At 38.7% G+C, this 25,935-nt stretch overlaps 1 protein-coding gene across 2 annotated transcripts in view; it reads left to right on the top strand.

Moving 5' to 3' along the window:
* The window catches only part of ezh2 (enhancer of zeste 2 polycomb repressive complex 2 subunit), a 136,244-nt gene that overhangs the window by 100,816 nt on the left and 9,493 nt on the right, over positions 1-25,935 (top strand). For both annotated transcript variants that reach the window (XM_073054370.1, XM_073054371.1), the window contains exons 10-16: positions 136-376; positions 6,884-7,050; positions 10,239-10,333; positions 13,729-13,769; positions 13,857-13,982; positions 18,739-18,917; positions 24,544-24,639. In XM_073054370.1, the coding sequence (XP_072910471.1) occupies positions 136-376; positions 6,884-7,050; positions 10,239-10,333; positions 13,729-13,769; positions 13,857-13,982; positions 18,739-18,917; positions 24,544-24,639 (945 nt within the window). The remainder of the gene's footprint in view (positions 1-135; positions 377-6,883; positions 7,051-10,238; positions 10,334-13,728; positions 13,770-13,856; positions 13,983-18,738; positions 18,918-24,543; positions 24,640-25,935) is intronic.

A 25,935-nucleotide genomic window follows, 5' to 3' on the forward strand; every position in this document is an offset into this window, starting at 1 on the left:
GTCTCCTACATCCTGTGGCAATTGGGTAATATTTATATTCTGAAAGTGCTTTATAAATGTAATACTTTTATTCAAAGTGTACTATAATGTATTTTCAGTGACTAACATAATCATAATCACAATTGTGTTGTTTAGGATGGAGCAAAAGATTTTGCTGTGGCCTTAACAGCTGAGCGAATAAAAACGCCACCCAAGCGTCCAGGTGGTCGTCGTAGAGGACGCCATCCAAATGGTACAAGCCGGCCCAGCACACCAACAATAAACCCATCTGAGGCTAAGGATACAGATAGTGACAGAGAGGCTGGGACAGATACTGGTGGCGAGATAAATGATAAAGATGAAGAAGACAAAAAAGATGATACTACAAGCTCCTCTGGTATGGGAAACTACATTTGCTTTGATCAATTAAATGATATTGAGACAAAGTCTTGTAAAGATTTGAACACATTGTTAGAATGAAAGCCAGTGTAGATTAATGAGCATTGGGATAATGAATAAATGGGATGATGGCAAAATGTGGAGAATATGAATTGTCAAACTTTAAGGATTTCAATAGAAAATGATGTGATTTTCCTGAATGCAGACATCTTCAAAGATGCTCTTTACAGCAGCTCATCAAATTTTCACTTGCATTCATTTTTGAAAGTGATTTCCTAATTATTACAGTAATCTACTGTGTGTTCCATAACAGTTGTGCTGTCCTGAGTTTAGTTAGCATTCAGAAGGGTGCGGCATATTGTTATGCTCTAGCGTGTGAGTTAGTCTGTTACCGTGTCGAGAGGTTGGTGTAAATTGTGGTTTTGATATTTTTGGCAATCAGGTGTTGGAAGTTAATGCCCAATTCTCCCTTCTAGTTAAATGGGGATAGTTTGTTCCATATACATTCAGTGGCCACTTTTTTAGGTATCTCCTGTATATTGGCCACTGAGTGTATGTTTGTGGTCTTCTGCTGCTGTAGCCCATCCATTTCAAGGTTTGGTGTGTAGTGTATTCATAGATGCTCTTCTACACACCATTGTTGTGATGCGTGGTTATTTGAATTACTGTCAACTTCCTATCAGCTTGAACCAGTCTAGCTGTTCTCTGACTTCTCTCATTGACAAGGCATTATTGTGCACAGAGCTGCTGTTCACTTTTATTTGTTTTTCTTGTCATTTTCTGTAAACTCTAGAGACTTGTGCGTGAAAATCCCAGAATATCATCAGTTTCTAAGGTACTCAGACCACCTCGTCTGGCACTAACAATCATTCCACAGTGAAAGCCACTTAGACCACATTTCTTCCCCATTCTGGTGCTTGATCTGAACAACAACTGAACCCTTTTGACCATATCTGCATTTTTTATGCGTTGAGTCCCTGCTGTATGATTGGCTTATTAGATATTTGCATTAGTGAGGTGTATAGGTGTAATAAATAAAGTGGCAACTAAGGGTATATTGATCCTGGTGTGCGTTGCTGGGCATTGTCTTTGTACTTCTCTGATATCTGCCATGTCAAAACTTGAGAAGTTTTAACAAAAGTGGCAACATTTCCTATGTATAATGGGAATGTGGCACTCCGTGTCTAAATTATCCTTTTGGGTCGACTTATTGTAGACAGATCTTTTTTCTCAAGTGGTTTGTGGTTTGTGATCGGTGCTACAAAAATGAATTGCAGACAAGGTGCTCTTTCAGATGATGTGTAAAGTACAATGATGTCTTCATTTGTTTGTTTAATTTAAAGTCATAATTTGAGTATTGATGCCAGAATTCTTAATATTTAAATCATAGTCATAACATTAAATGGCCCACCATTATTTCATGTTCATGTTTGGATCATATAATTGTGGTTGTATGATGAAAGCATTGTTAAGATTAATTATGGACTGCATAAATTTTGTGCAGGATGACTTCATTGAGTGTATAAGAGATTAGTTTTTTAACCCAGCATATTGGGGAAGCAGCACAGAGTCATACAGACCCGTCTCTTATAGCTAGCGTCATCCATAATAAGGTAGATGAGAGCTCACAGTTAGAAATTGGCGGTAATGATGTATGGGATCACCGAGTCATGGCTGAAATAAGATCATAATTGGGAGCTTAACATACTAGGATACACATTATATCGAAAGAACAGGCAGTAAGCAGAAGGTGGTGGGTAGCTCTGTTAGTAAAAAAAAATCAAATCCTTAGGAAAAGGTGACATGGATCAGAAAATGTAGAATCCTTGTAGATATAGTTAACTGCAAGGGAAAAAAGACCCTGACGGGAGTTATATACAGGCCTCCAAACAGTAACCAGGATGTGGGGTACAAATTACAAATGGCAGATAGGAAAGGCTTTTATTATGCAGGTAGATTAAGAAAATCAGGTTAGTGCTGAATGCCAAGAAAAGGAGTTTGTACAAGATGGCTCTTCAAAGTAGATGGTGGTTGAGCTCACTAGGGTAAAGACAGTTAAGCTGTTGTATAATGAGCCAGATTTGATTAGGAAGCTTGAGGTAAAGGGAACCTGAGAAGACAATGATCATAGTATGATAGAATTCATCCTGCAGTTTGAGAGGGAGAAGCTAAAATCAGACTTATTACAGTGAAGTTAAAGCAATGACACAAGCATAAGAGAGGAGCAGGCCAAAGCTGAATGGAAGTGAGCACTAGCAGGGATGATGGCTAGAATTTCTGAGAGAAAATTATAAGGCACAAGAAGAAGAAGGCACATGCAAAGAAGAAGTAGTATTCTAAAGGGAGCATGGTTTCCTTATGGGGAAATCTTGCCTGACATAGCTAAAATTTGAGGAAATAACAGGCAGGATAGACGAAGGAGAGCCAGTGAATGTTGTTTACTTAGATTTACAGAAAGCCTTTGACAAGGTGTCGCACATGAGGCTGCTTAACAAGCTAAGATCCCATGGTGTTGCAGGAAAGATACTAGCATGGATAGAAGATTGGCTGACTGGCAGGAGGGAATAAAGAGGGCCATTTCTGACTGGCTACCAGGGACTAGTGGTGTTCTGCAGGGGTTGGTGTTAGGACTGCTTTTCACATTATACTTCAAAGATTTGAGAGATGATACAAAGATAGGTGGAGGGGCAGGTAGTGCTGAGGAAGCAGGGAGTCTGCAGAAGAACTTGCACATTAATGGGATTGGCAAAGAAGTGGCAGGTGGAATTCGGTGTAGGGAACTGTATGAACATTCTCTTTGGTTGAAGGAATAAAGGCATAGACCATTTTCTAAATGGGGAGCAATTTCAGAAATCAGAGGTGTTAAGGGACTTGAGTCTTCCTGCAGGATTCCCTGAAGGTTAATTTGCAGGTTGAGTCAGTGGTAACGAAGGAAAATGTAATTTTAATATTCATTTTGGGAGGACTAGAATATTAAAGCAAAGATATAATGCTGAGGCTTTATAAGGCATTGCCCAGACTGCACTTGGAATATTGTGAGCAGTTTTAGGCCCCTTTTCTTTTTTTTATAATTTTTTTTATTGAAGTTCATCATCAAACAAACATTTCCATAAGATGTATTTCTGACATTGTACATAGAACGGATGTGCTGGCAGGGTAGAGGGGCCAGAGGCGGTTCATGAGAATGATCTCAAGAATAAAATGGGTAATGTATGAGGAGCAATTGATGTCTTGTACTTGAATTTAGAAGATTGAAGGAGTAATCTCATTGAAATCTGTTGGATGTGAAGAGGATGTTTCCTATAGTAGAAGAGGGTGTCCTACACAAAAACAGAATAACTAATGTTGACATTAAGAAAATGGAAGAAAGTTACACCAATATTTTGTATTTCTTTCACAGAGACAATTTTTGAAATTAGTGGAAAACTCTAAATCAAGTGAGTGAGGAGTTTAAAGAAATTGCTAATGATAAAATTATCAGGACTGACAGCTGTTGCTCAGGAATCCACTTGACTCGAACAGTTCCACGTATTGGAAGGTAGCATGCGTAACCCCACTATTTAACAAAGGAGGAATAGAGAAAATTGGATCACTAGACCAGGTACCCTGATGCTCTAGTAGGGAAAATACTGAAATTAACTACCTGTTGTTTCGTATGTCAGGTGCCTTCCTCTTTACACTAATAATTAATTGGCTTGACTCGTAATTAAGTGTGGCTCGTGAGAGGCAGATGCGAGTCTGTGTTTTCGGGAGCCTGGGTTGGATCAGTCTTCATCTGGCATCTCGTCTACGGGCATTCCAACATGAGTGGCCCTGAGGGTAGCATTACTTAATGGAGTCCTTGAAGCATGCAAGCCTCCACACGGCATCAACATATTGATCCAGGTTGTGGAGGATTACAAGTTGGTAACAGGATATTTAGAAAATGAAAGGATTTAGGCAGAATCAGCATGGGTCTGAATCAGAAAGGCAAGTCACGTTTAGCAAGTCTGGAAAAATTCTAAGATTATATCTTGGAAGATAGAATAATCAACCATTTGATGGAATACTTGGACTTCAGTAAGGCAAGATAGTACATAATTTCTAAATTTTTGAATTGCAACAGTTTGCTTTGATACTCGATTAGTTTATTGTTACATGTGCAAATATATAGTGAAATGCTTTTGTCTATATGCATCTAAACAGATTATTCTATTTACATTGAAGTAGTAAAAAGAAAACAATGCAGAATAAAGTGTTATCGGGAAAGTGCAGTGTAGGTAAACAAAGTGCAAAGGTAACAACAAGGTAGATTGGAAGATCAAGAGTTCCCTTTTTTTCAGTGCATGAAAGGTCTGTTCAGGAGACTGATTACAGCTGGATAGAAGCTGTCCTTAACCCTGTTGGTATATTCTCTGGCTTTTGTGTCCTTTGCCTGACAGGATAGGGAGAAAAAAGAATGACCAGGATGAAAGGGGTCACTTGATTAATTTGTCTGTTTTCCTGAGGTAGGGGAAGTGTAGGTGGAGTCAGTGGAAGGGAGGTTAATTTATATGATGGACTGGATTGGTTTAACAAGCAGAGCTCAGGTGAAGTCTTGATCCAAAATGCCAGTTGTCCATTTTCTTCCCTGAATGCTACCTGATTTGCTGAGTTCCGCCAGCTTTTTGTGTGATGCTTCAGATTCAGCACCTGTAGTCTCACGTCTTCTCTGCAATTTCTTGCAATCTTAAGCAGAGAAATTGCCATACCAAGCTGTGATGCATGTGATAGTATGCTTTCTATAGTACATCTGTAAAAATTGGCAAGAGTCAGTACGGGAACATGCCAAATTTTCTTAACCTTTTGAGGAAATAGAGGTGTTGGTGTGCTTCCTAGACTGTAGTGTACATATGATGGTTCTAGTAGAAATATTTAAAATAGGGCCTTGAAGTTCTCAACCATCTCTAAATTAGTACCATTGATACAAATAAAGATCTATGACCAGCCCCTGCATTTGTGCTACTATTGAAGGAAAGTTTGTTGGTTTAATGTCATGACACCTAGGCTTTTTTCCCTTCTATGCTCATTGAGATCCAACTGACTTTGGTGTCATCTGTGGATTGCAGATGAAATTAGCACAGAGTCTGGCTCCACAGTCATGAGTGTATAAGGTACAGAGTAAGGGGCTGTGGATGTAGCATTGTGGGTCACTTGTATTGCAATTAATCTCAGCGGAGGTGTTATTACATATCCTTACGGTTGGTCGGGAAGTCAAGGATCCAGTTGCTAAGGGCAATGCAGAGTACTAGGTCTAGGAATTTGGAGATAAGTTTGGAATATTGGTTAACAAACAATCATTTATGATGGTGTGCGAGGAGGATGTTTGGTGGCATGGGGTGAAGGGAGGAAATTGCATTGAATCCTAGGTGTGACTCAACAGAGCTATCTACCAGAATGACAGATGAGCTATAATAGAATGCTGTTTACAGAGACCATTGGCATAAGTACCTATTGAAAAGAATCAACCTATTCACCATTGACACAATTGCCATTGGAAATAGATTCCTATTAGTTGTAACAGAATATTATCACTAGAAGTATGTTGGGTATTATGAAGAGCCAATGGTGTATTATTTAGTAGCAAAGCTTGGATGAGGATTCGCTATCCAAGATTATATCACATAGTTCCTCTTCCCCTTCACGATGCATGAAAAAACTTGGCTGACTGTGCAAGCCCAGCATGTGGTTAACATTGCTGACAACTTCTGTTCACATACACATCACCATACCCAACCCTGAGATTTGTTTTCTTGTGGGCATTCGCAGTAAGTACAAGAAACACAATAGAATCAATGAAAAACTGCACCCAATAGGACAAATAACCAATGTGCAAAGGACAACAAACTGCAAATGCTAAAAGAAAGAAAAAATAATATAAATAAGCAAGAAATATTGAGATCATGAGATGAAGAGTCTTTGAAAGTGGGTCCAAAGGTTGTGGGAGTAGTTCAGTGATGGGGTAAGGAGTTCAAAGGTTCACTTTATTATCAAAGTATGTCTGCATAATATGACTCTGACATCTATCTTCTCCAGATAGCCAAAAAAATACAGAAAACCATAGAAGTAGTTGAAAGAAAGACAGCAATCCCCCCCACACAAAAAGAAGAATAAGCAAAAACTAGCAAACCTCAAATCCCCCAACCCCTCCCCCTCACAAAAAAACAGATCACATAACCTCAGCCTGCCAATTGGCAATAAGAAAGAATAGGCGAGGACGCAATAAAAAAAAACACTGGTATACTTTGCTTTTATTCTCATAATTAACTATAAAATTCAGAAATATCCTAACTGTACTGTATATTTCTATTCAAATTGAATGGCTTGATTAATTGCACCGTAGTTTAATTTAATATGTTAAAGAATTGAATTACATAAGTAGGTGTAAGAATATATAATGGATATTGAATATATTTAGTTTCTTTTTGCATTCTGACTTTGTTTTCCATTTGAGACAGTTTTGCTAATTATAGGTCATTTCTTTCAGAGGCGAACTCCAGATGTCAAACTCCTATTAAGATGAAGCTCACTTCTGATCTTTCTGATGTAGAGTGGAGTGGAGCTGAAGCCTCTTTATTCAGAGTTCTGCATGGCACTTACTACAATAACTTCTGTGCGATAGCCAAGTTGCTGGGAACTAAAACATGTGGACAGGTGAAGTACAGAATATTGGGACACTAATCAGTGTTGGGTACATTTGGTGAAAGAAATAAGTGATTTATCCTGTTCATTTTTTGAGTAAACAAAGCAAATCGCATGTATTTATGAAATGCCGATCTCTTGAGTAGTTAATCCATTCAAAAATGTTTCTGAGAATGAAAGGCTTATCATGTTGGCCTGTACTTGTAGAAATTTAGAAGAATGAGATGGGATCTCATTGAAACCTATTGAATGTTGAAAGTTCTAGATAGAGTGGATGTGGAGGTGATGTTTCCTATAGTGGGGGAGTCTCGGATCAGAGGACACAACCTCAGAAAAGAAAGATCTCCATTTAGAATGGAGGTGAGGTGGAATTTCTTTAGCCAGAGAGTGCTGAATCTGGAATTCATTGCTCGAGAAGGCAGGGTCATTGAGCTTATTTAAGGTGGAGGTTGATAGGTTCTTGATTAGTTAGGGCATGAAAGGTTACAGGGAGAAGGCAGGAGAAAAGGTTTGGGAAGGAAATGGATCAGCCACGATCAAATAGCCTAATTCTGCTCCTATGTCTTGTGGTCTTATGGGGAAAAAATACAATCCTTGTACAATAAGGATATTCAATGGATTGATATTCAGCACCAAATGGTTTTGAAAAATGAACAGAGTCTTAATTGAAGCATATTTTAATGTTGCTATATTAAAAATTGTTCTAATTGATTTCTGATGGATTCGATTTTGATCACATCTGAAACAAAGTTGTATTTTTCCATCATACAGACACTTAAATTGACTTTATTCCTTGAGTAAAAATCTTTACGTTATGTCTCGGTCTAAATGTGAAATTTATAATAAGTAGTATGTACAACAGAATAGTCAATATAACATAGGAATGCAGTTGTATCAGCATGAGTTAAGCAGTCTGATGGCCTGGTGGCAGAAGCTGTCCTGGAGCTTCTTCAGAATAGCTCCTGTTGGTCCTGGCTTTTATGTTGTGGTACCTTTTCCCCGATGGTAGAAGCTGGAACAGTTAGTTTGTGGTTGGGGTGACTCGGGTCCCCAATGATCCTTCAGGCCCTTTTTACACACCTGTCTTTGTAAATGTCCTGAATAGTGGGAAGTTCACATCTACAGATGCGATGGGCTGTCCGCAGCACTCTCTGCAGAGTCCTGCAATTGAGGGAAGTGCAGTTCTTATGCCAGGCTGTGGTGCAGCCGGGCAGAATGCTCTGAATTGTGCCCCTATAGAAAGTTCTTAGGATTTGGGGGCCCACACCAAACTTCAACCATCTGAGGTGAAAGGGAAGCTGGTGTGCCTTTTTTACCACACAGCTGGTATGTATAGACCACGTGAGATCCTCGATGATGTTTATGCAGAGGAACTTGAAGCTGTTCACCCTCTTAATCCCAGATCCATTGATGTCAATAGGGGCTAGCCTGTCTCCATTGCTCCTGTAGTCCACAACCAGCTCCTTTGTTTTTGTGACATTGAGGGAGAAATTGTTTTCTTGACAGCACTATGTCAGGGTGATGACTTCTTCTCTGTAGGCTACCTGATTATTATTTGAGATTAGGCCAATCAGTGTAGTGTCATCAACCAATTTAATTAGCAGATTGGAGCTGTGGGTGGTGCCATGGTCATGGATATACCGAGAGTAAAGGAGGGGGCTTAGTACACAGCCCTGAGGGGCACCTGTGTTGAGAGTCAGAGGGGCAGATATGAGGGAGCTCTCTTTTACTACCTGCCGGTGACCTGACTGGAAGTCCTTGAGCCAGCTACACAAGGCAGGGTGAAGGCCAAGGTCTCTGAGCTTTTTGTGAATTATGGCGTTGAATGCTGAACTGCGGTCCAAGAACAGCATTCTCACAGAAGCATCCCTCTTCTTCAGATGTGTAAGGATGGTGTGTAGAGCTGTGACTATTGCATCATCTGTCGATCGGTTGTGTCGGTAGGCGAATTGTAGGGAGTCCAGTGTGGGTGTAGGGGAATAGTTGGCCAGAAACGTAATTTGTATCACAGTCATTTGTTTTGGTTTTTTTTAATTGAGTTTTCAAATGATTACAGAAAGAAAAAAATATATACCCTTCCCCCTCCCCTTAGCCCCTCCCCCTAACATCCCTATAGAAAAAAAACAAAAAGAAAAAAAAAGAAAGAAAGAGTGCCTGGATATCGGAAGATCCCCACATGCTCCATGGAGTTCGTAATAACTTTAGTATATATATTTATTTATTTCCCCAAATTACCAATTATTTTATCTTTGGAGCACCTATATATTTAATCCTGTCTTTTGTAAATAAGGGCGCCAAATTTTCAAAAATGTTTCATATTTATCTCTTAAATTATAAGTAATTTTTTCAAGTGGAATACAGCTGGAAATTTCATTCTTCCCAACGATCTATACTTAATTATGAATCCGATTTCCAAGTAACTGCAATAGCCTTTTTGGCTGCTGCCAGTGCAATTTTTATGAATTCTTTCTGATATTTATTCAATTTGGGTTTCGATTTTATCCCTTCAATATCGCCTAATAAAAATAATATTGGATTATGTGGAAGTTGTGTTCCAATAAAACTCTTAAATATGTCCAAAAAGGTTGAATTAGCAAAGAGATCTGTAATTCAAAATAGACTTATTCCTTTTACAATGGATAATCAACTTTTATATAATTGGTTTCAAAAAGGGATTAGATATATAGGAGATTGTTTTGAAGGAGGTATATTAATGTCATTTGATCAATTAAAGAATAAATATAAAGTATCAAACAACACTTTCTTGTTACTTCCAATTAAGGGCTTATTTAAGAGAAAAATTAGGTCAAACAATGTTATTGCCGAAATCTAATGAAATAGAAACTTTAATTCAAAACGGAAAAACTAAAAAATTTATTTCTTGTATGTATAGCTTGATTCAAAAACAGGCAATTAAACAAGGAATCCATAAGTTAAGACAAAAATGGGAAAGTGACTTGAATATTAAAATTGAAGAAACAAATTGGTCAAGACTATGTCTTGATAGTATGACAAATACAATAAATCTCTGGTTAAGATTAGTGCAATATAATTTTTTACATCAATTATATATGACACCACAAAAAATAAATAAATTAAATCCAAATTTATCTGATCAGTGTTTCCGATGTAACCAAGAAATCGGTACTTTTTTACATTCTACACAGTCATTTGTTGACATGAGCTATTGTCTCATTTAGGTATACGAGTTTGCAGTAAAGGAGTCTAATATTATTGCTCGTGTCCCTGCTGAGGATGCTGATACGCCTCCAAGAAAAAAGAAGAGAAAGCATAGGCAAGAATAATTTTTGATATGCATTCTTAACCTTAAAATGAAATGGAGCTTACCTTATTTGCTTGTTTGCTGTGCCAAATTAAATTTACCAATTTATTCTGCAAAAATATTCTGGTTCACAGGTTGAAATGTTCATTTATTATTGAAGCATGTATCCATGTACAGCTCTGAAATTCACCTTTTCAAGATAGCCACAAGACAAGGATGAAAGATGAACATGGAAGTTGTTCAACCTCAACAACCACCCCCCTCCCCCCATGGCACAAAAAATGGCATCCCGATATCATCAGCCTCCAAAGCACCCCTCACTCCGCTCAAAATGTAGGAGGAACATTGAAAATCCAGGAATCTGAGATGCAAAGGGACCTGGGAGTCCTTGTACAGAACAACCTTGAAGGTTAATTTGCAGATTGAGTCTGTGGTGAGGAAGGCAAATGCCATGTTGGCATTCATTTCAAGAGGTCTAGAATACAAGAGCAAGGATGTGATACTGAGGCTTTATAAGGCATTGGTGAGGCCTCACCTTGAGTATTGTGAACAGTTTTGGGCCCATCAACATAGAAAAGATGTGCTGGCATTGGAGAGGGTCCAGAGAGGTTCACAAGGAAGACTCCAGGAATGAAAGGGTTATACGAGGAATGTTTGATGGCTTTGGGCCTGTACTCGCTGGAATTCAGAAGGATGAGGGGGATCTCATTGAAACCTTCGAATGTTGAAAGGCCTAGACAGAATAGATGTGGTGAAGGATGTTTCCCATGGTGGGAGAGTCTAGGACAAGAGGGCACAGCCTCAAGATTAAGGGGCACCCTTTCAGAACAGGGATGCTGAGAAATTTCTTTAGCCAGAGGGTGGTGAATGTGTGGATTTGTTGCCACATGCAGCTGTGAAGGCCAGGTCGCTGGGTGTATTTAAGGCAGAGATTGATTGGTTCTTGATTGGACATGGCATCAAAGGTTATGGGGAGAAGGCTGGGAACTGGATTTGAGCAGGAGATAGTAAAAAGGTTCAGCCTTGATTGAATGGCAGAACAGACTTGATGGGCCAGATGGCCTAATTCTGTTCCTATGTCTTTTGGTCTAATAATGCTCAGTGCTGACTACAGTCAGTCATCAAAGATTTGTGTAGATGCAGAAGTCTAGCAGTCACAATATTCACAAGGCTGCTTCAACAAAGGATCTTTGCCAAGAGAAAATATGAACATGTGGTTATTCACAAATCTCACAGGAGAGGTTCAAAACAGGATTGCTGCAAATCAGCAGTAAAAGCCAACACAAACAAATTGTCATATTCCTACTGTTTCCTTTTATAGCTTGGATTATTTGCAAGATTCAAGAGCTGTAATGTTTATAACCTTACACTGGCTGAGGAAGACTTGGTTCTCAGGCCATTAAACGTGGAGTGTTGGTCAACCTCAAAACAGAACCTATTGTCACAGACGGTGAGTCATATGTGACACAGTGCTCCTTGCTTATAATTTCATGCATTATCCCATTAGAGAGACAGACCTAATTGGAAAAAAATTCTCAATTGGGTTGTAGATATTGACATCGCAATTAAAAAGTTGTAAGCAAGACATTTGGTTTGACAAACAACCAATGTGCAAAAGGCAACAAACTGCAAATACTAAAAGAAAGAAGAAATAACAAATGAATAAATAATAAATATCAAGAACATAGGTGACGAGTCTTTGAGAATGTGTCCATAGGTTGTGGTAACAGTGTAGTGATGAGGTGAGTGAAGTTATCTCCTCTGGTTCAAGAGCCTGATGTTGAGGGGTATCACCAGTTTCTGAACCTGGTGGTGTGGGTTCTGGGGCTTCTGTACTACCTTCCTGATGGCAACAGCAAGAGGAGACCATGGCCGGGTTGGCAGGTGTTCTTGATGGACATAGCTCAGTATTTGATCAATCCTTTCACTCCAAATCAAAGTTTGCAAGTTTTACTTCAAAGATCTGAAGGCCAAAATCTAGGCTGACACGCCACTCTGAAGTGATATCATCTTTTGGTTGAAACAATAAACTGAATTTCCTCGTTCACCCTGGAAGACACAAAGTATTATTTCGAAGCAAAGCAGCAATCATTCCACCACCGCCCCCCCCCCCCCCCAAGGTTTTTGTCGATATTTACTCTTTAATAAGTATCTTTTATAATCAATTATCTGATAGTAATCATAGTGATAATTGGAACCTTCTTCGCAAATTGCATCTACATGTATGTTATTTAGAAACCTTGGCTGTAAAAGTATGTTAGTTATGTAATGTTTCTATATAATTGCAATGCCTTTGCTTTCCTCTGACTACTTTTCTTCACAGACAATGAAACAGTTTGCTTTTTAGTTCAGATCTTCTGTGTGGTTTGGGAGTTAACCAAGATCAGAGGGATCTTGGGGTCCGAGTCCATAGGACGTTCAAAGCAGCTGCGCAGGTTGACTCTGTGGTTAAGAAGGCGTTTGCTGTATTGGCCTTCATCAATCGTGGAATTGAATTTAGGAGCCGAGGGGTAATGTTGCAGTTATATAGGACCCTGGTCAGACCCCATTTGGAGTACTGTGCTCACTTCTGGTTGCCTTACTGCAGGAAGGATGTGTTAAGCCATAGAAAGGGTGCAGAGGAGATTTACAAAGATGTTGCCTGGATTGGGGAGCATGCCTTAAGAGAATGGGTTGAGTGAACTCAGCTTTTTCTCCTTGGAGCGAAGGAGGATGAGAATTGACCTGATAGAGGTGTACAAGATGATGCGAGGAATTGATCGTGTGGATAGTCAGAGGCTTTTTCCTAGGGCTGAAATGGTTGCCACAAGAGGACACAGGTTTAAGATGCTGAGGAGTAGATACAGAGGAGATGTCATGGGTAAGTTTTTTACTCAGAGAGTGGTGAGTGCGTGGAATGGGCTGCCGGCAACGGTGGTGGAGGCGGATACGATAGGGTCTTTTAAGAGGCTTTTAGATAGGTACATGGAGCTTAGTAAAATAGAGGGCTATAGGTAAGCCTAGTAATTTCTAAGGTAGGGACGTGTTCGGCTCAACTTTGTGGGCCGAAGAGCCTGTATTGTGCTGTAGGTTTTCTATGTAACTAAGTACTCTAAAGTGTGATATTTTTACATTGAAAATTGCATTTACTTTTCAAAGGTTTTTTTTTACAGCTGAGCATTTCCTGGAAATATTTTATCAAATGTTATAGTGCCTTAGTTTCGGATGAATGGAACCATAGGCATTTGCAAATATAGAAAATTGCTTTTCATTTTGGTAAAGAACCTTGGAAAACTTGTCCTTTACGTTTACCCATCTGAATAGCAGAATGTCAAATGTCTGAGATAGGATAAAATGGGATAGTATTTATGATACGGTTTTGTTTTGTTAAATATTACCATCTAATGATGATTATCTACTTATTTCAGATTGTGGGCAGCACACTGTAGAAAAATACAACTGAAAAAAGGTTGGTAATTAATTTGAATCATAAAAGTATGACAGTCTGTATAAAGAGACTCAATTTGCTGATTCTTATTTTGGTTCTTTTACCTAGATGGTTCATCCAATCATGTTTACAACTACCAGCCTTGTGATCACCCGCGTCAGCCCTGTGACAGCTCCTGTCCTTGTGTCATGGCTCAAAACTTCTGTGAAAAGTTCTGTCAGTGCAGCTCTGAATGTAGGTATAATGTATAGCAATAGTGTTATTTTGGAGGGGAGTTTATTGGGTTTTCTCCCCAGCAAATCCATCTTGATTATGTATTCCATAGCTAGGCAAAATGATGTTTTGACTGTTATCATCCAAGTTATTTGAGCATAACAATTTTTATTATTGCCTGGACACTACCATTTTAAGTGACCCTATGGCAGTTTTGATTTTAGTTCTGAAATATTTAAAGCTGTGTCATTTTTAAAACATTGATACTTAGTAATTTGCAAAGTCATGTCTATATTGACTCTTCACTGCAGGAGCCAACTGATTTGACCATCTATTCATACATCTGACTTTGCTGCAGAGACCAGAGATGGTATTGTACAATAGCCATCTTGGAATAACTGACTGTTGCTGTAATGACATTTGTGATCAAATTGGCTTTAGCACATTGACTTGAAAGGAGAAAAACACAGAAGTTTATTTCTGTTGTCAATATTAAAGTTTCAACGCTGATGGATTTCTCTAAGCAACTAACTTAGCCACTAAGTATAGGATTAAAGTGACCTGCTAATAGAGGAGCATAATTTTATGATTGTTCCTTTTGCTGGTGTTGCAGCTCACAAGATGTAGAAGGTTATCTGGTTTCATGGTGTACTTTTGCTGCTCATACATCTCAGTTAACCCTACTACCAGGATGGGAACATGACTTTGCAATGTTTTCAGGGTACTTTTTTTTGCCTTATTTATAGTTGTACCTTTGATGTTGTACCATAACAATGGTTCTGGTAAATTGTGTATGCTGCACATGTTTCTCCTTTGTGTTCTATTTTTATTACTACCCAGCTTTTACAAATGCTTTTGCTCCTACATTCAGTTTTTCTTGCCTCCTCCTGCTAGGTCATTGCCACAGTTCAATTGTAGACACAAGAGAGATGATTGATCACCAGCTTTATAAATAACACAGTCTTTATCTGTGTGCATGATCCATGCCAGAAGCATGTAGTCCACAGAACTGTGAAGACTGCAGCATAGGCTTGCAGACATTATATTTGAATGGGTAGGAGATCCTTTCTAGACAAATGTAGGGGATCTGATATTCATTTTGTAGACTAATATAGCACAGGAACAGGCCCTTCGGTCCATGATATCTGTGCTAACCTTAAGACATAGGAGTGGAATTAGACTATTCAGCCCATCAAATCTGTTCCATTATTTGAACATAGCTTTATTTTTCCCCCTCAACCCCAATCCCAATAACCTTTGACATCCTTACTATTCAATAATCTATAAACCTCTGCTTTAAATATACTCACTGTCTTGGTCTCCACAGCCGTATATGGCAACGAATTCCACAGATTCAGAACCCTCTGGCTAAAGAAATTTTTTCTCATCTGTTCTAAAGGAACATCCTTCTATTTTGTGGCAAGATGGGTAGTGTTATGGATAGAAGACTGGCAAAAAATACAATGGGATATAGATCAGTTGCAGGTCTGGGCAGAGAAATAGCAGAATGGAGTTTAACCCAGCCAAATGTTAAATATTGCACCTTGGGAGGTCAAATGCAAATAGTACACTGTTAAGTGCAAGATCCTTAATAGTGTTGATGAGCAGAGGGATCATAGCTCCCTGAAAGTGGTTAATAAGGCATATAGCACACTTGCCTTTATTAGTCAAGACTTCAGGTCCAAAAGTCAGGAAGTTATTTTGCAGCTTTATAAAATTCTAGTTGGGTTGCATCTGGTCAACCCACTATAAGAAGGATGTCGAAACTTTGGAGAGGGCGTAGAAGAGGTTTACCAGGATGTTGCCTGGTTTAGAGGGCATATGCTATAATGGGAGGTTGGGTTGTTTTCTTGGGAGGATAGGCATAGATAGAGCAGGCAGACTATCATTGAAATGCCTAATATCAGAGGGCATGCATTTAAGGTGAGAGGATAATTTCAAAGAAGATTTGAGAAGCAAGTGTTTTTTTTTTACATAGAGTGGTGGGTGTCTGGAGTGCACTGCCGGGGGTGCTGGTAGAAACAGAGACTTTAGAGACTTTTAAGGCATGTTTAGCTGGGCATGTGTATGTGAGGGAAATGGACATTCTGTAGGCAGAAGAAATTAGTTATCCATTTAAATACAAATTTAATTGGTTCAGTGTAACATTGTGGGCCAAAGGGCCTGATCCCATGTTATATGTTAAGTATGTCAAAAATATGAAAGAATTAGAGCAATGCAAGTTTTATAAAAAGAATTCCAGACCTGGGAAGGGATTAAAGGGACTGATACTATTGCTTGAGTGATTAAATTCAGGAATATCAAGCCAGAATTGGAGGAGTTAAGAAATTGTCACGGGTAGCAAGAGTGGAAAAGAGGTTGTGGAGTGTTTTCAGTATGAGGATTTTTATCTAGGGTCTTACTGTGGGGCAGCAAGTCTTTGGAATTCTTCAAAGAGCAGAGTTATTGATTATTGTTTAGACTAACTGAAGTACTTTTGTTTGGAAAAGCAGGTGGGATGAAAGCTCACTGTGGTTAGAAGGGTGAGTGAGTTGAGGTTGCAGTCAGATCAGGCATAATTGTATGGAATGGTCAGGCAGACTTGAGAGGCCTGGGTGACCAACTCCTAATTTGTATCATTTGCTTTTTAAATTTAGGCATTGCTGGATCGAGAGCTTCTGCAGGTAGCATGTGAACAGGATTTGGGATAGATTTGGTTTAGATAGATAAACCAGGCAACATCCTGGTAAACCTCTTCTATCCCAAAGTAACATTGTCAAAGTGCTGTTTAATAGTATTAAACTTTGTATTGTTATTGGGTATATACTTTTAACAGCAAAATAGTAAATGTACTATACGTATAATGTGCCTTTCTATGTAAACTCTTTAGCAACACAGCAGATTTTATATTTGACTTAGAATGAGTGGTTCAGTACAAAGATTCCCAAACTGCTAACTGCACCCTTCTACATTTCCATGCAGTCCATCCCACCAGTTTGGAAACTTTAGTCTGAAGCAGAGTTTTACTAACTTGACAAATACTAAGCAAAGTATTTTGTCAAATATCATGCTGACCTGGAGGCTCAAATTTCCAACCAGTTTCAATCCATGAACTTCATTCAATGAACATGTTCATAGTCAATCTTCTGTACACTTAGATTTTGTGATCTTAATTGAACTCTGCCCTCTTATGAGAAAAACGAAACAGACTTATTGCTTTTTCTTTTGCTGTGCTCTTTATCTCAACATGTCATTGCCATCACCTTCTGTGAGCATGCTTTTGCTGTGGTTTTCTTGGTGTGGGTTGCTCATGGGACACCAGAATCACTTTTGATAGCTACTTCTCGTTGGTAGCAATATTACTATGGTGGAGTAATGGAATAGTTGAATATCTTAGATACTCTCAAACATTCAGATAATCTTTGGATATTTACAAAGATTGGTAAAGTTTAAAAACATTTTTGTTGCATTTTTTAAAATGACAAAAAATTAGTCAATTTAAATAATTGAAATTAAGATTAAAACATTGCTGGGGAAAGGTTAGTAGGTTGTTTGAATGAATGGGAGCTATTAACTGCCAACTTAGTTTGATGGCTCTAGGCTTGTACTCACTGGAGTTTAGAAGTATTGGGGAGGGGGTGGAAAATCTCATTGAAATCTATTGAACTGTGGAGGCCAAGTCACTGGGTATTTTTAAAGCGGTGGTTGATTAGTAAGGGTGTCAGAGATTACAGGGAGAAGGCCGGAGAGCAGGGTTGAGATAGATAATAAAGCACCAATGATCAAAGAGCAGACTCAATGGGCTGAATGACCTAATTCTGCTCCTATGTCATATGGTCTTATGGCATCTTCTATTCTCTGTCATTTAACCCAGTGGAAACTCACATCCTGTGAACGTGGCAGAAAATTGTTGTCTCAAAAATAACAATATATCTGTCAGCTGTATGAAGGCAGCCAGAAATGCAGGCAGCAGATGTAAGGTACCTACCAATAAGGTCTTTGAAAGGTTAACTGGGCAATACCCATCTTTAACAATGGCAGAAAAAATACTACATTTCCAGAGGGGTTCCTAAGGTTGTCATAGCTGGGGAGGTAGTGAGGATCAGTTTCCAATACCTATTAAGTGTTCCCAATGGCATGCGTCTCAAATAGCCTCTGCCATTCAAGTCCAGTATCTGGTCTTCGTATGTGGCCTAGCTACTAAGCCCAGCAGAACTATTTCTACTAACGGGAAGAAGAGGCGAAGGTGAGTTACTGGCATCTTAAAATCAGTCACTTTGGGCTCATCAGCTCAATTCATTAATAATAGATCTACAGAAGGGTGTACTCATTTGCAGAAGTATAACTGTCATGATCAATATACCAAATTTTTAACACGGTACTAGTAAGGTGCATTGCTGTAAAATGTATGGGTTGGCACAGTCCTAGCCAGCTTTTAATGTACATTTCTGACTGCTTTTTTAATGCACTGAATAATTTCTCTTCAATGTATCAGGTTAACATTTTAAGACAGAAAAAGAAACTAGATAACATTATTTTTTATTATTCCAACCATTTATTAATTGTAATCCTATGAAAGTTTATTGAGGTCAACCTATTCATTGTAGGATTTGCATTCGTATGTTATATAAGTAGGAGCAGAGAAACAAATCCTGTACTTAAATGGAGTTAACCATTTATGTTCAAACCGAAGGTGAGCATGTATGGTGAAGTTTTTTTTAAGATAGGACATGTTGGTCTTGATTAGTTTTAAATTCCACAGCAAAATAGTTAATTCAGCTACATCTTTTTCTATTAGGTCAGAACAGATTTCCTGGTTGTCGTTGCAAGGCACAATGTAACACCAAGCAATGTCCTTGTTACCTTGCTGTACGTGAGTGTGATCCTGACTTGTGTCAAACCTGTGGAGCTGCTGATCATTGGGATAGTAAGAATGTGTCCTGCAAAAACTGCAGCATCCAGAGGGGATCCAAAAAGGTGATAATTAAATGTTTGTCATTTATCTCCTACTAAACTGAAATTCTGTATTATTTCTTTAGCTTAAGGAGAATTAATTTCTAACTTAATGCAGACCTTAGGTCAGAATTGGGTATCAAATCTGTGGTATCTTTTAATATACTGTCTAAATGACCAGGGGTCAACAAAGCATTGGGTATTGAAGTAAGGTCATTCATATGATCCCTCCTATAGGCTGATGCAGGTTAAGATGTCTAGGATCCACAGTCACGTCATAGTTTTGATTTAGAATTTGCATGCTTATAGAAGACAGGGTAGTAATGGAGGGTGTTATTCTGGCTAGATATCCTGTGGTGTTCTACAGGGATTGGTGCTGGTACTTACAGTTGCAAGAAAATGTTTGTAAACACTTTACAATTACCTGTTTTTCTGCATTAATTACGCATAATTTATGGTCTGATCTTCATCTAAGTCACAATAATAGACAAACACAATCTGCCTAAAATAATAATACAAATAATTGTACTACTACTTGTCAATACTGATACACCATTTAAACAAACACAGTTTTGTTTCAAAAAAATTGTGAACTTCTGGGGTAATGCCTTCTATAAAAGCTATTTAGAGCTAGGTGTTCTAATTGATGAGATGAGGTTGGAGGTGCCCTGGCCTATAAAAAAAGACACAAAATCAGGTTACTGACAGAGTCTGTTCACGCCTCAATCGAAACAACTTTTAGAGGACCTTAGAAGAAGAATTATAGAGATGCATGAAGCTGGAAAAGGGTACAGAAGCATTTCAAAAGACCTGAGTGTTCATCAGTCCACAGTAAGAGAAATTGTCTACAAATGGAAGAAATATTGCTACTCTCCTTAGGAGTGAGTGTCCTGCAAGGATCACACCAAGAGCACAACATGCAATACTGAAGGACGTGAAAAAGAACCCAAGGTAACAGCAAAAGACCTGCAGAAATCTCTAGAACTTACTAAAACCTCTGTTCATGTGTCCAGTATAAGAAAAACTCTGAACAAGAATTGTGTTCATGGAAGAACATCACAGAGGAACCCACTGCTCCCCAAAAAAACCAAGTTTGCATAGACCACGTGGATGTTTCAAAATGCTTGTGGGACAATTTTCTGTGGTGTGACGAGATCCTAAGGTTTATTCATTATGGACTGTGCCTTTAAAAAGAGAGAATGGGTGTACACTGATTCGGAGAGAGAACCGAGCAGCTCATGAATTGCCATGGTAACAGAAGGGCAGAGCTATATAATGGACAGCTGGCGTTCAGCAAGTTTGGAATATATACAAAGGTCAGCTGGCTTTTCAGACAGACACACGAGACACAGACACATGGAAGAAATACAGAAGAAATAGACACTGGATGAGCTTTGAGTCCCCTCAAAAGGGTGGGTTTGGCTTGCAGAGTGTGGAAAAGGGGTGACCAGTGGAAGGCTATCGGTGTGTTTAACCCTTGCCTGCATTGATAGCTTTACCGTGTGAAGATGGTACCCTTTTGTGTGGTCACAGTCGGTGACTTTAACAGGACTTCGAAGGACGACGTGGGAGAATCGACAGCATCAGCTTACTTGGAAAACAAATCACCCCCACCCCCCTCAAATCTACTCAACTCAATATCATGAACTGAACTGATTTCATTTCTTACCATCTTACGACTGTATCATTTACCACTAAGTTTGAAGAAGTTTGGAGTTTTATATTTATACACTTATATATGCATAAACTCTGCTAACCTGTTTGATTTATCTGGTTTTATATTACTATATTATGTAGATACTAATAAAATAGTGTTTTGTTTGTAGCAAAACCAGACTCCAGGTGTGTTCCATTTCTGCTGATTCTTTTAACCTGTTACGGGGTACGTAACAGTGGCCAGATGAGACAAAAGATGTTTTTGGCAGAAATGCACACTGCTATGTTTGGAGGAAAAAGGGCACTGCACACCAACACCAACTGTGAAGCATGGTGGAAGGAGCATCATTGTTTGGGGCTGCTTCGCTGCCTTAGTGCCTGGTCAGTTTGCAATCGTTGAAGGAACAATGAATTCAACATTGTATCATGACATTTTATAGGAAATGTCAGGGTAGTGGTCTGTCACCTGAAGCTTAATAGAAGTTGGAGGATGCAACAAGACAATGATCCAAAACACAAGAGTAAATCAACAACAGAATTGTTTAAAAAGAAAATCTGTGTTTTGGAATGGCTAAATCAGAGTCCAGACCTTAACCACATTGAAATGGTGTGGCATGACCTGAAGAGGGCTGTTCATGCAAATTATCCAAGAAATAATGATGAACTGAAACAGTTTTGTATGGAGGAGTGGTCTAAAATTCCTACTCACTGTTGGGCAGGTCTGATCAGCAGCTACAGGAATCATTTGGTGGAAGTTATTGCTGTTAAAGGAGGCTCTGCTAGTTACTACATACACGAGTTCACAAACTTTTTCCAGCCTGGACTGTGAATGATTAAAAATGTGTTCAGTAATACCATTAAAAAGTACAATTGTTTGTGTGTTATTAGTTTAGGGAGATTGTGTTTATCTATTATTGTGACTTAGATGATCAGACCACATTTTATAGGTACAGTCGGCCCTCCTTATCCGAGCATTCCATATGCGCGGATTCAACCAACTGTGGATCGGGAAAACCCGGAAGTTCTCTCTCCAGCACTCGTTGTTTGAGCATGTACAGATTACTTTTTTTGTATTATTCCCTAAACAATACAGTATAACAACTATTTACATAGCATTTACATTGTATTAGGTATTATAAGTGATCTAGAAATGACTTAAAAGTACAGGCAGTCCCCTGGCTATAAATGAGTTCCGTTCTTGAGTCCGTCTTTGAAGTCGGATTTGAAGTTGGAACGGGTACATCCGGTATTATTCAGCGTCAGTAAGTAAAGCATTTTTCTTAGTATATAGTACATATTTTACCTTTCTATGCATGTAAAACACTTAAAATATGTATTTCAATAATTTAACCAGTGTGTTGCTTAGTAATAATTGTAGCTTTCATCGGGGCAGGGCCTTTCACATTCTCCTTAAAATTGTTCCAATCGTTGACCGACTGTAGCCTAATGCTTTTCCAATGACCAATGGCATTTCACCTCTTTCCGATCGCTTTATTACTTCCACCTTATTTTCAATCGCGATCGTGATTATTTTCGTGAACAGAAACAGTGCGGATTCAGAGCTACGCCGCCAGGTCCTAATGTCCACTGCATGGAGACGTGTTAAATGAAGTCCAGGGTTCTGCTGGGTCCTAAAGACCACCACACTGATACATGTTAAATAAGGGACTTGAGGATCTGTGAATTTTGGTATCCACGGGGGGTCCCGGAACTAATCCCCCGCAGATAAGGAGGGCTGACTGTAATGTAAAAATAAACAGATAATTGCAAAGGGATCACAAACTTTTTCTTGCAACTGACTGTTATTTTGTATACACGTGACTTGGCTAAAAATATATTTGGTGGATAGTAGGTGCACGTGAAAACAGTGATAGGAATTGTCGACAATTCCTGAGGCTTGTCAAAGGATACAGCATAATGTAGGTCATTTGCAGATTTGAGTGAAGAAATGGCAGTTGTGAGTTTAATCTGAGTGAATGTGAGGTGTTACTTTGGGAGGCCTAATGTAAGAGGACCCTTAAAGTACAGAGAGATCTTGCAGTCCACGTGCATAGCTCACTGAAACTAGATATGGGGGGGGGGGGTTCAGAGTGCTTGCCTTCATTTGTCAAGTCATTGAGTACAAGAGTTAGGAAGTCATGTTGCAGCTATATTAAACTTTGATTAGGTCATTCTTGGAGTGTTGTGTGCAATTATGGCCACCACATTACATGAAGATGTGCAGGTTTTGAAGAGGATGCAGAACTGGTTTACTAGGGTGTGGCTCGGGGTAGATGAGGTTGGATAAAAGTTTGGCTGAGGGGAGAACTGATAGAAGTTCATACGATTAAGAGGTGTAAATAGGCTGGACCGTCAGAATCTTTGAAGTGTTAATTACTTGAGAGCAGGCAGTGAAGGAAAGGGGTGAAAGTTTAAAGGAAATGCACAGGGTGATTTTTTTCAGAGGTAGATGCATGGAATGGAGAATGGTGGGAGCAGGTACAATAGTGGAGCTTAAAAAGTTGAACTTAAGAGGCCTAAACTCAGTATCTGAATCACCAAGGCATAGAAGGCTACATACTAAATGTGAGGAATTGGGATAAGCATAAATATGTGGCTTTGTGGACATGGACAAGGTGGGCTGCAGGGTTTGATGAAAGATTTAATGAAAGAATGAATATCAACCAAACCCTCACCCTTTTCAAATTTTTATTATAGTCAGCATAGTATTTATGTGTATGGTTTTCTTGTGCAATCCTCAGAATTGCTGGACATTTTAAATCATCTTTGAAGGTCACACAAATTGCAGATGACTTTAAAATAGGTGGTATTGTCAATAGTTAAGGTTATCAGGAATTACAGCAAGATCTTGATCAGGCTGGGTGAGGACTGACAAATAGAATTTAATTCACTTAAGTGCTAGATGTTGTAGTTTGGGAAGTCGAACAAGATAAGACTTCTGCAGTGAATGGTAGGGTCCTAAGGACTGTTGTAGAACAGAGGAATCTAGGAGTGCAAGTACATAGTTTCCTGAAAGTAGCAAAAACAGGTAGACAAGATGGTGAAGAAAGCTTTTGGAACACTGGCCAGTCAGGGCACTGAGTCTAGTTGTTGGGATATTATGTTGTGGTTTTACAATACACTGGTGACCTCACTTGGGGTGCCACATTCGGGTTTTGTCACCCTGCTATAGGATAAATGCCATTAAGCTTAAACCAAGTGCAGAAAATATTTACAGGGATGTTGCCAGGACTTGAAGGACTTGCTTATAGGAAGAGACACGGGGAGGCTGTGACTTTATTCCTTGGAGTTAAGAGACGGAAGGTTTTTTTAAAATGAGGGGCATAGATGTGGTGAATGCATTAATTTTTTTTCTCATGGTTGGGGAATTGTTAACAGGGCACAGGTTTTAGATGGGGGGATAAATTAATGGGAACATGAGAGACAACTTTTTCCCCACAGGGTGGTACCTATGTTGAATGCCAGAGGAAGTGGTTGAGGCAAATACAATAACAACATATAAGAGACATTAAGAAAGGTTAGAGCATTGGTTCCCAACCCTTTTTATGCCGCAGACAAACACCATTTTGCAAGGGATCCATTGATCCCAGGTTGGGAACCCTTGGGTTAGAGGAACATGAGTCAAAGATGGCCAAAAGGGATTAGTTTAAGTGGGCATCTTGCTTGGCATGGACAAGGAAGGTAGAAGAGTATGTTTCCTTGATGTGTGAAATGAAATGGTTTGAGAGCAAGTACAAATTACTTTGTTGGCTGGAATTGGCATGCTTTTTGTTACAATGAACAAAGCTTTGTAAATTGGTTCCATTCTTGAAGAATAGGTGTTAAAATGGAGTATGTGCAAAGTCCTAAATCCCATGAAGAGTTTCTCTGTTTTTATCCTAATAGTTTTTTTCTTGTCAGTTTAATTTTGTTGGGGGATAGGGTAAGGGTCAGCAACTGAAATCTTCCATGATTATTACCTCTTATAATTTTAATTTTGCTTTATACATAACAGCATTTACTGCTTGCTCCATCTGATGTGGCGGGATGGGGCATCTTCATCAAAGAACCAGTACAGAAAAATGAATTCATCTCTGAATATTGTGGAGAGGTCAGTCAAAGAATAACTTCTATTAACAATGGTGTATTGGATGTATGGTAAAAATGTGTTTTTATTTGTGCAGCATGTTGTCTTAATTTGTAATTGCAAGGTAACTTTAGACTTCCTATTCCATTTTAAAATAGACTTAATTTGGAGTGGTGTAAGGTATATCCAGCAGTCTTTATTTAGGATTTCACATAGTGGGGGTGTTACTTTTTAAGGCTACATTTATATCCTTTTAAGATTTGTAATCCATATTTGAGTTAGATTTTGTATTTTTTGGAGATTTATTGTTCAATAGTGTATTTTTATGGATATAAAAATGCTACCAACGTCAAAATAATGGAGCAAGATGTCTGCAATTGGTTACATATTAATGATAAGTAGTGATCAACTGGTTTAGAGATTTAGCCAAAAAAGTTATGAAATATTATCTTCATTAGACATACCCATGTGATCTCTTTGAACACTATAATAATGCACAAAGAATGGACAGATATGTAGCAGGTGACAGCTTAATGCAGACGAGGAGAAAAAAAACCTGATTTTAAATGATTAAACTTTAAAGGAAGTTATACCCTGAAGCATAGGAAACTGGGGGGAGATTTGATAAGATGTATACAAAATTATGGGGGTATAGATAGGGTAAATGCAAACAGGCTTTTTCCACTGAGGTTGGGTGAGACAATAACTAGAGGTCATAGGTGAAGGGCAAAAGGTGAAATGTTGAAGGAGAACATGAGGGGTATCTTCACTCAGTGGAGGGAGTGTAGAAGCTGCCAGAGGGAAATGATGAATGCAGGTTCAATTTCAACACTTAAGAGAAATTTGGATTAGTACATGGATGGGAGGGGTATGGTTTGGATGAAGGTCAATGTGACTAGGCAGATTGTTTGGCATTTACTAGATGGGCTGAAAGGCCTGTTTCTTTGCTGTACTGTTTTATGACTAGAGAAGGGCAAATAGTTCCAGCAGTTTGGTGAAGGTGGTGGAACTGAAGTTAGAAACAATCATAATACACTTTGTATTTAGCAGATGATTTAATTCAGACTGAAATAAATATCTGAATTGGACAAAGCTGATAAGTTAATGCTCATAATTTGCCAGATGAATCTCACAGCAATTTCCAGTTTCACTGCAGATTTCAGCTGTTAATGTTTTAGACTTGAATGTGGGAGGCATGATACAGAAAGTGGCATAATATAGACAATACAAAAATTGGCTATGTAGTAAACAATTTGAAAAATTGCACTCGGATTTAAATGTTCTGTTTAGTTGGGTTGTAAAATGATGAATATAATTTAA

The sequence above is a fragment of the Hemitrygon akajei genome, chromosome 8 (genome assembly GCF_048418815.1).
Source record: "Hemitrygon akajei chromosome 8, sHemAka1.3, whole genome shotgun sequence".
NCBI classification, from domain to species: Eukaryota; Metazoa; Chordata; class Chondrichthyes; order Myliobatiformes; family Dasyatidae; genus Hemitrygon; species Hemitrygon akajei.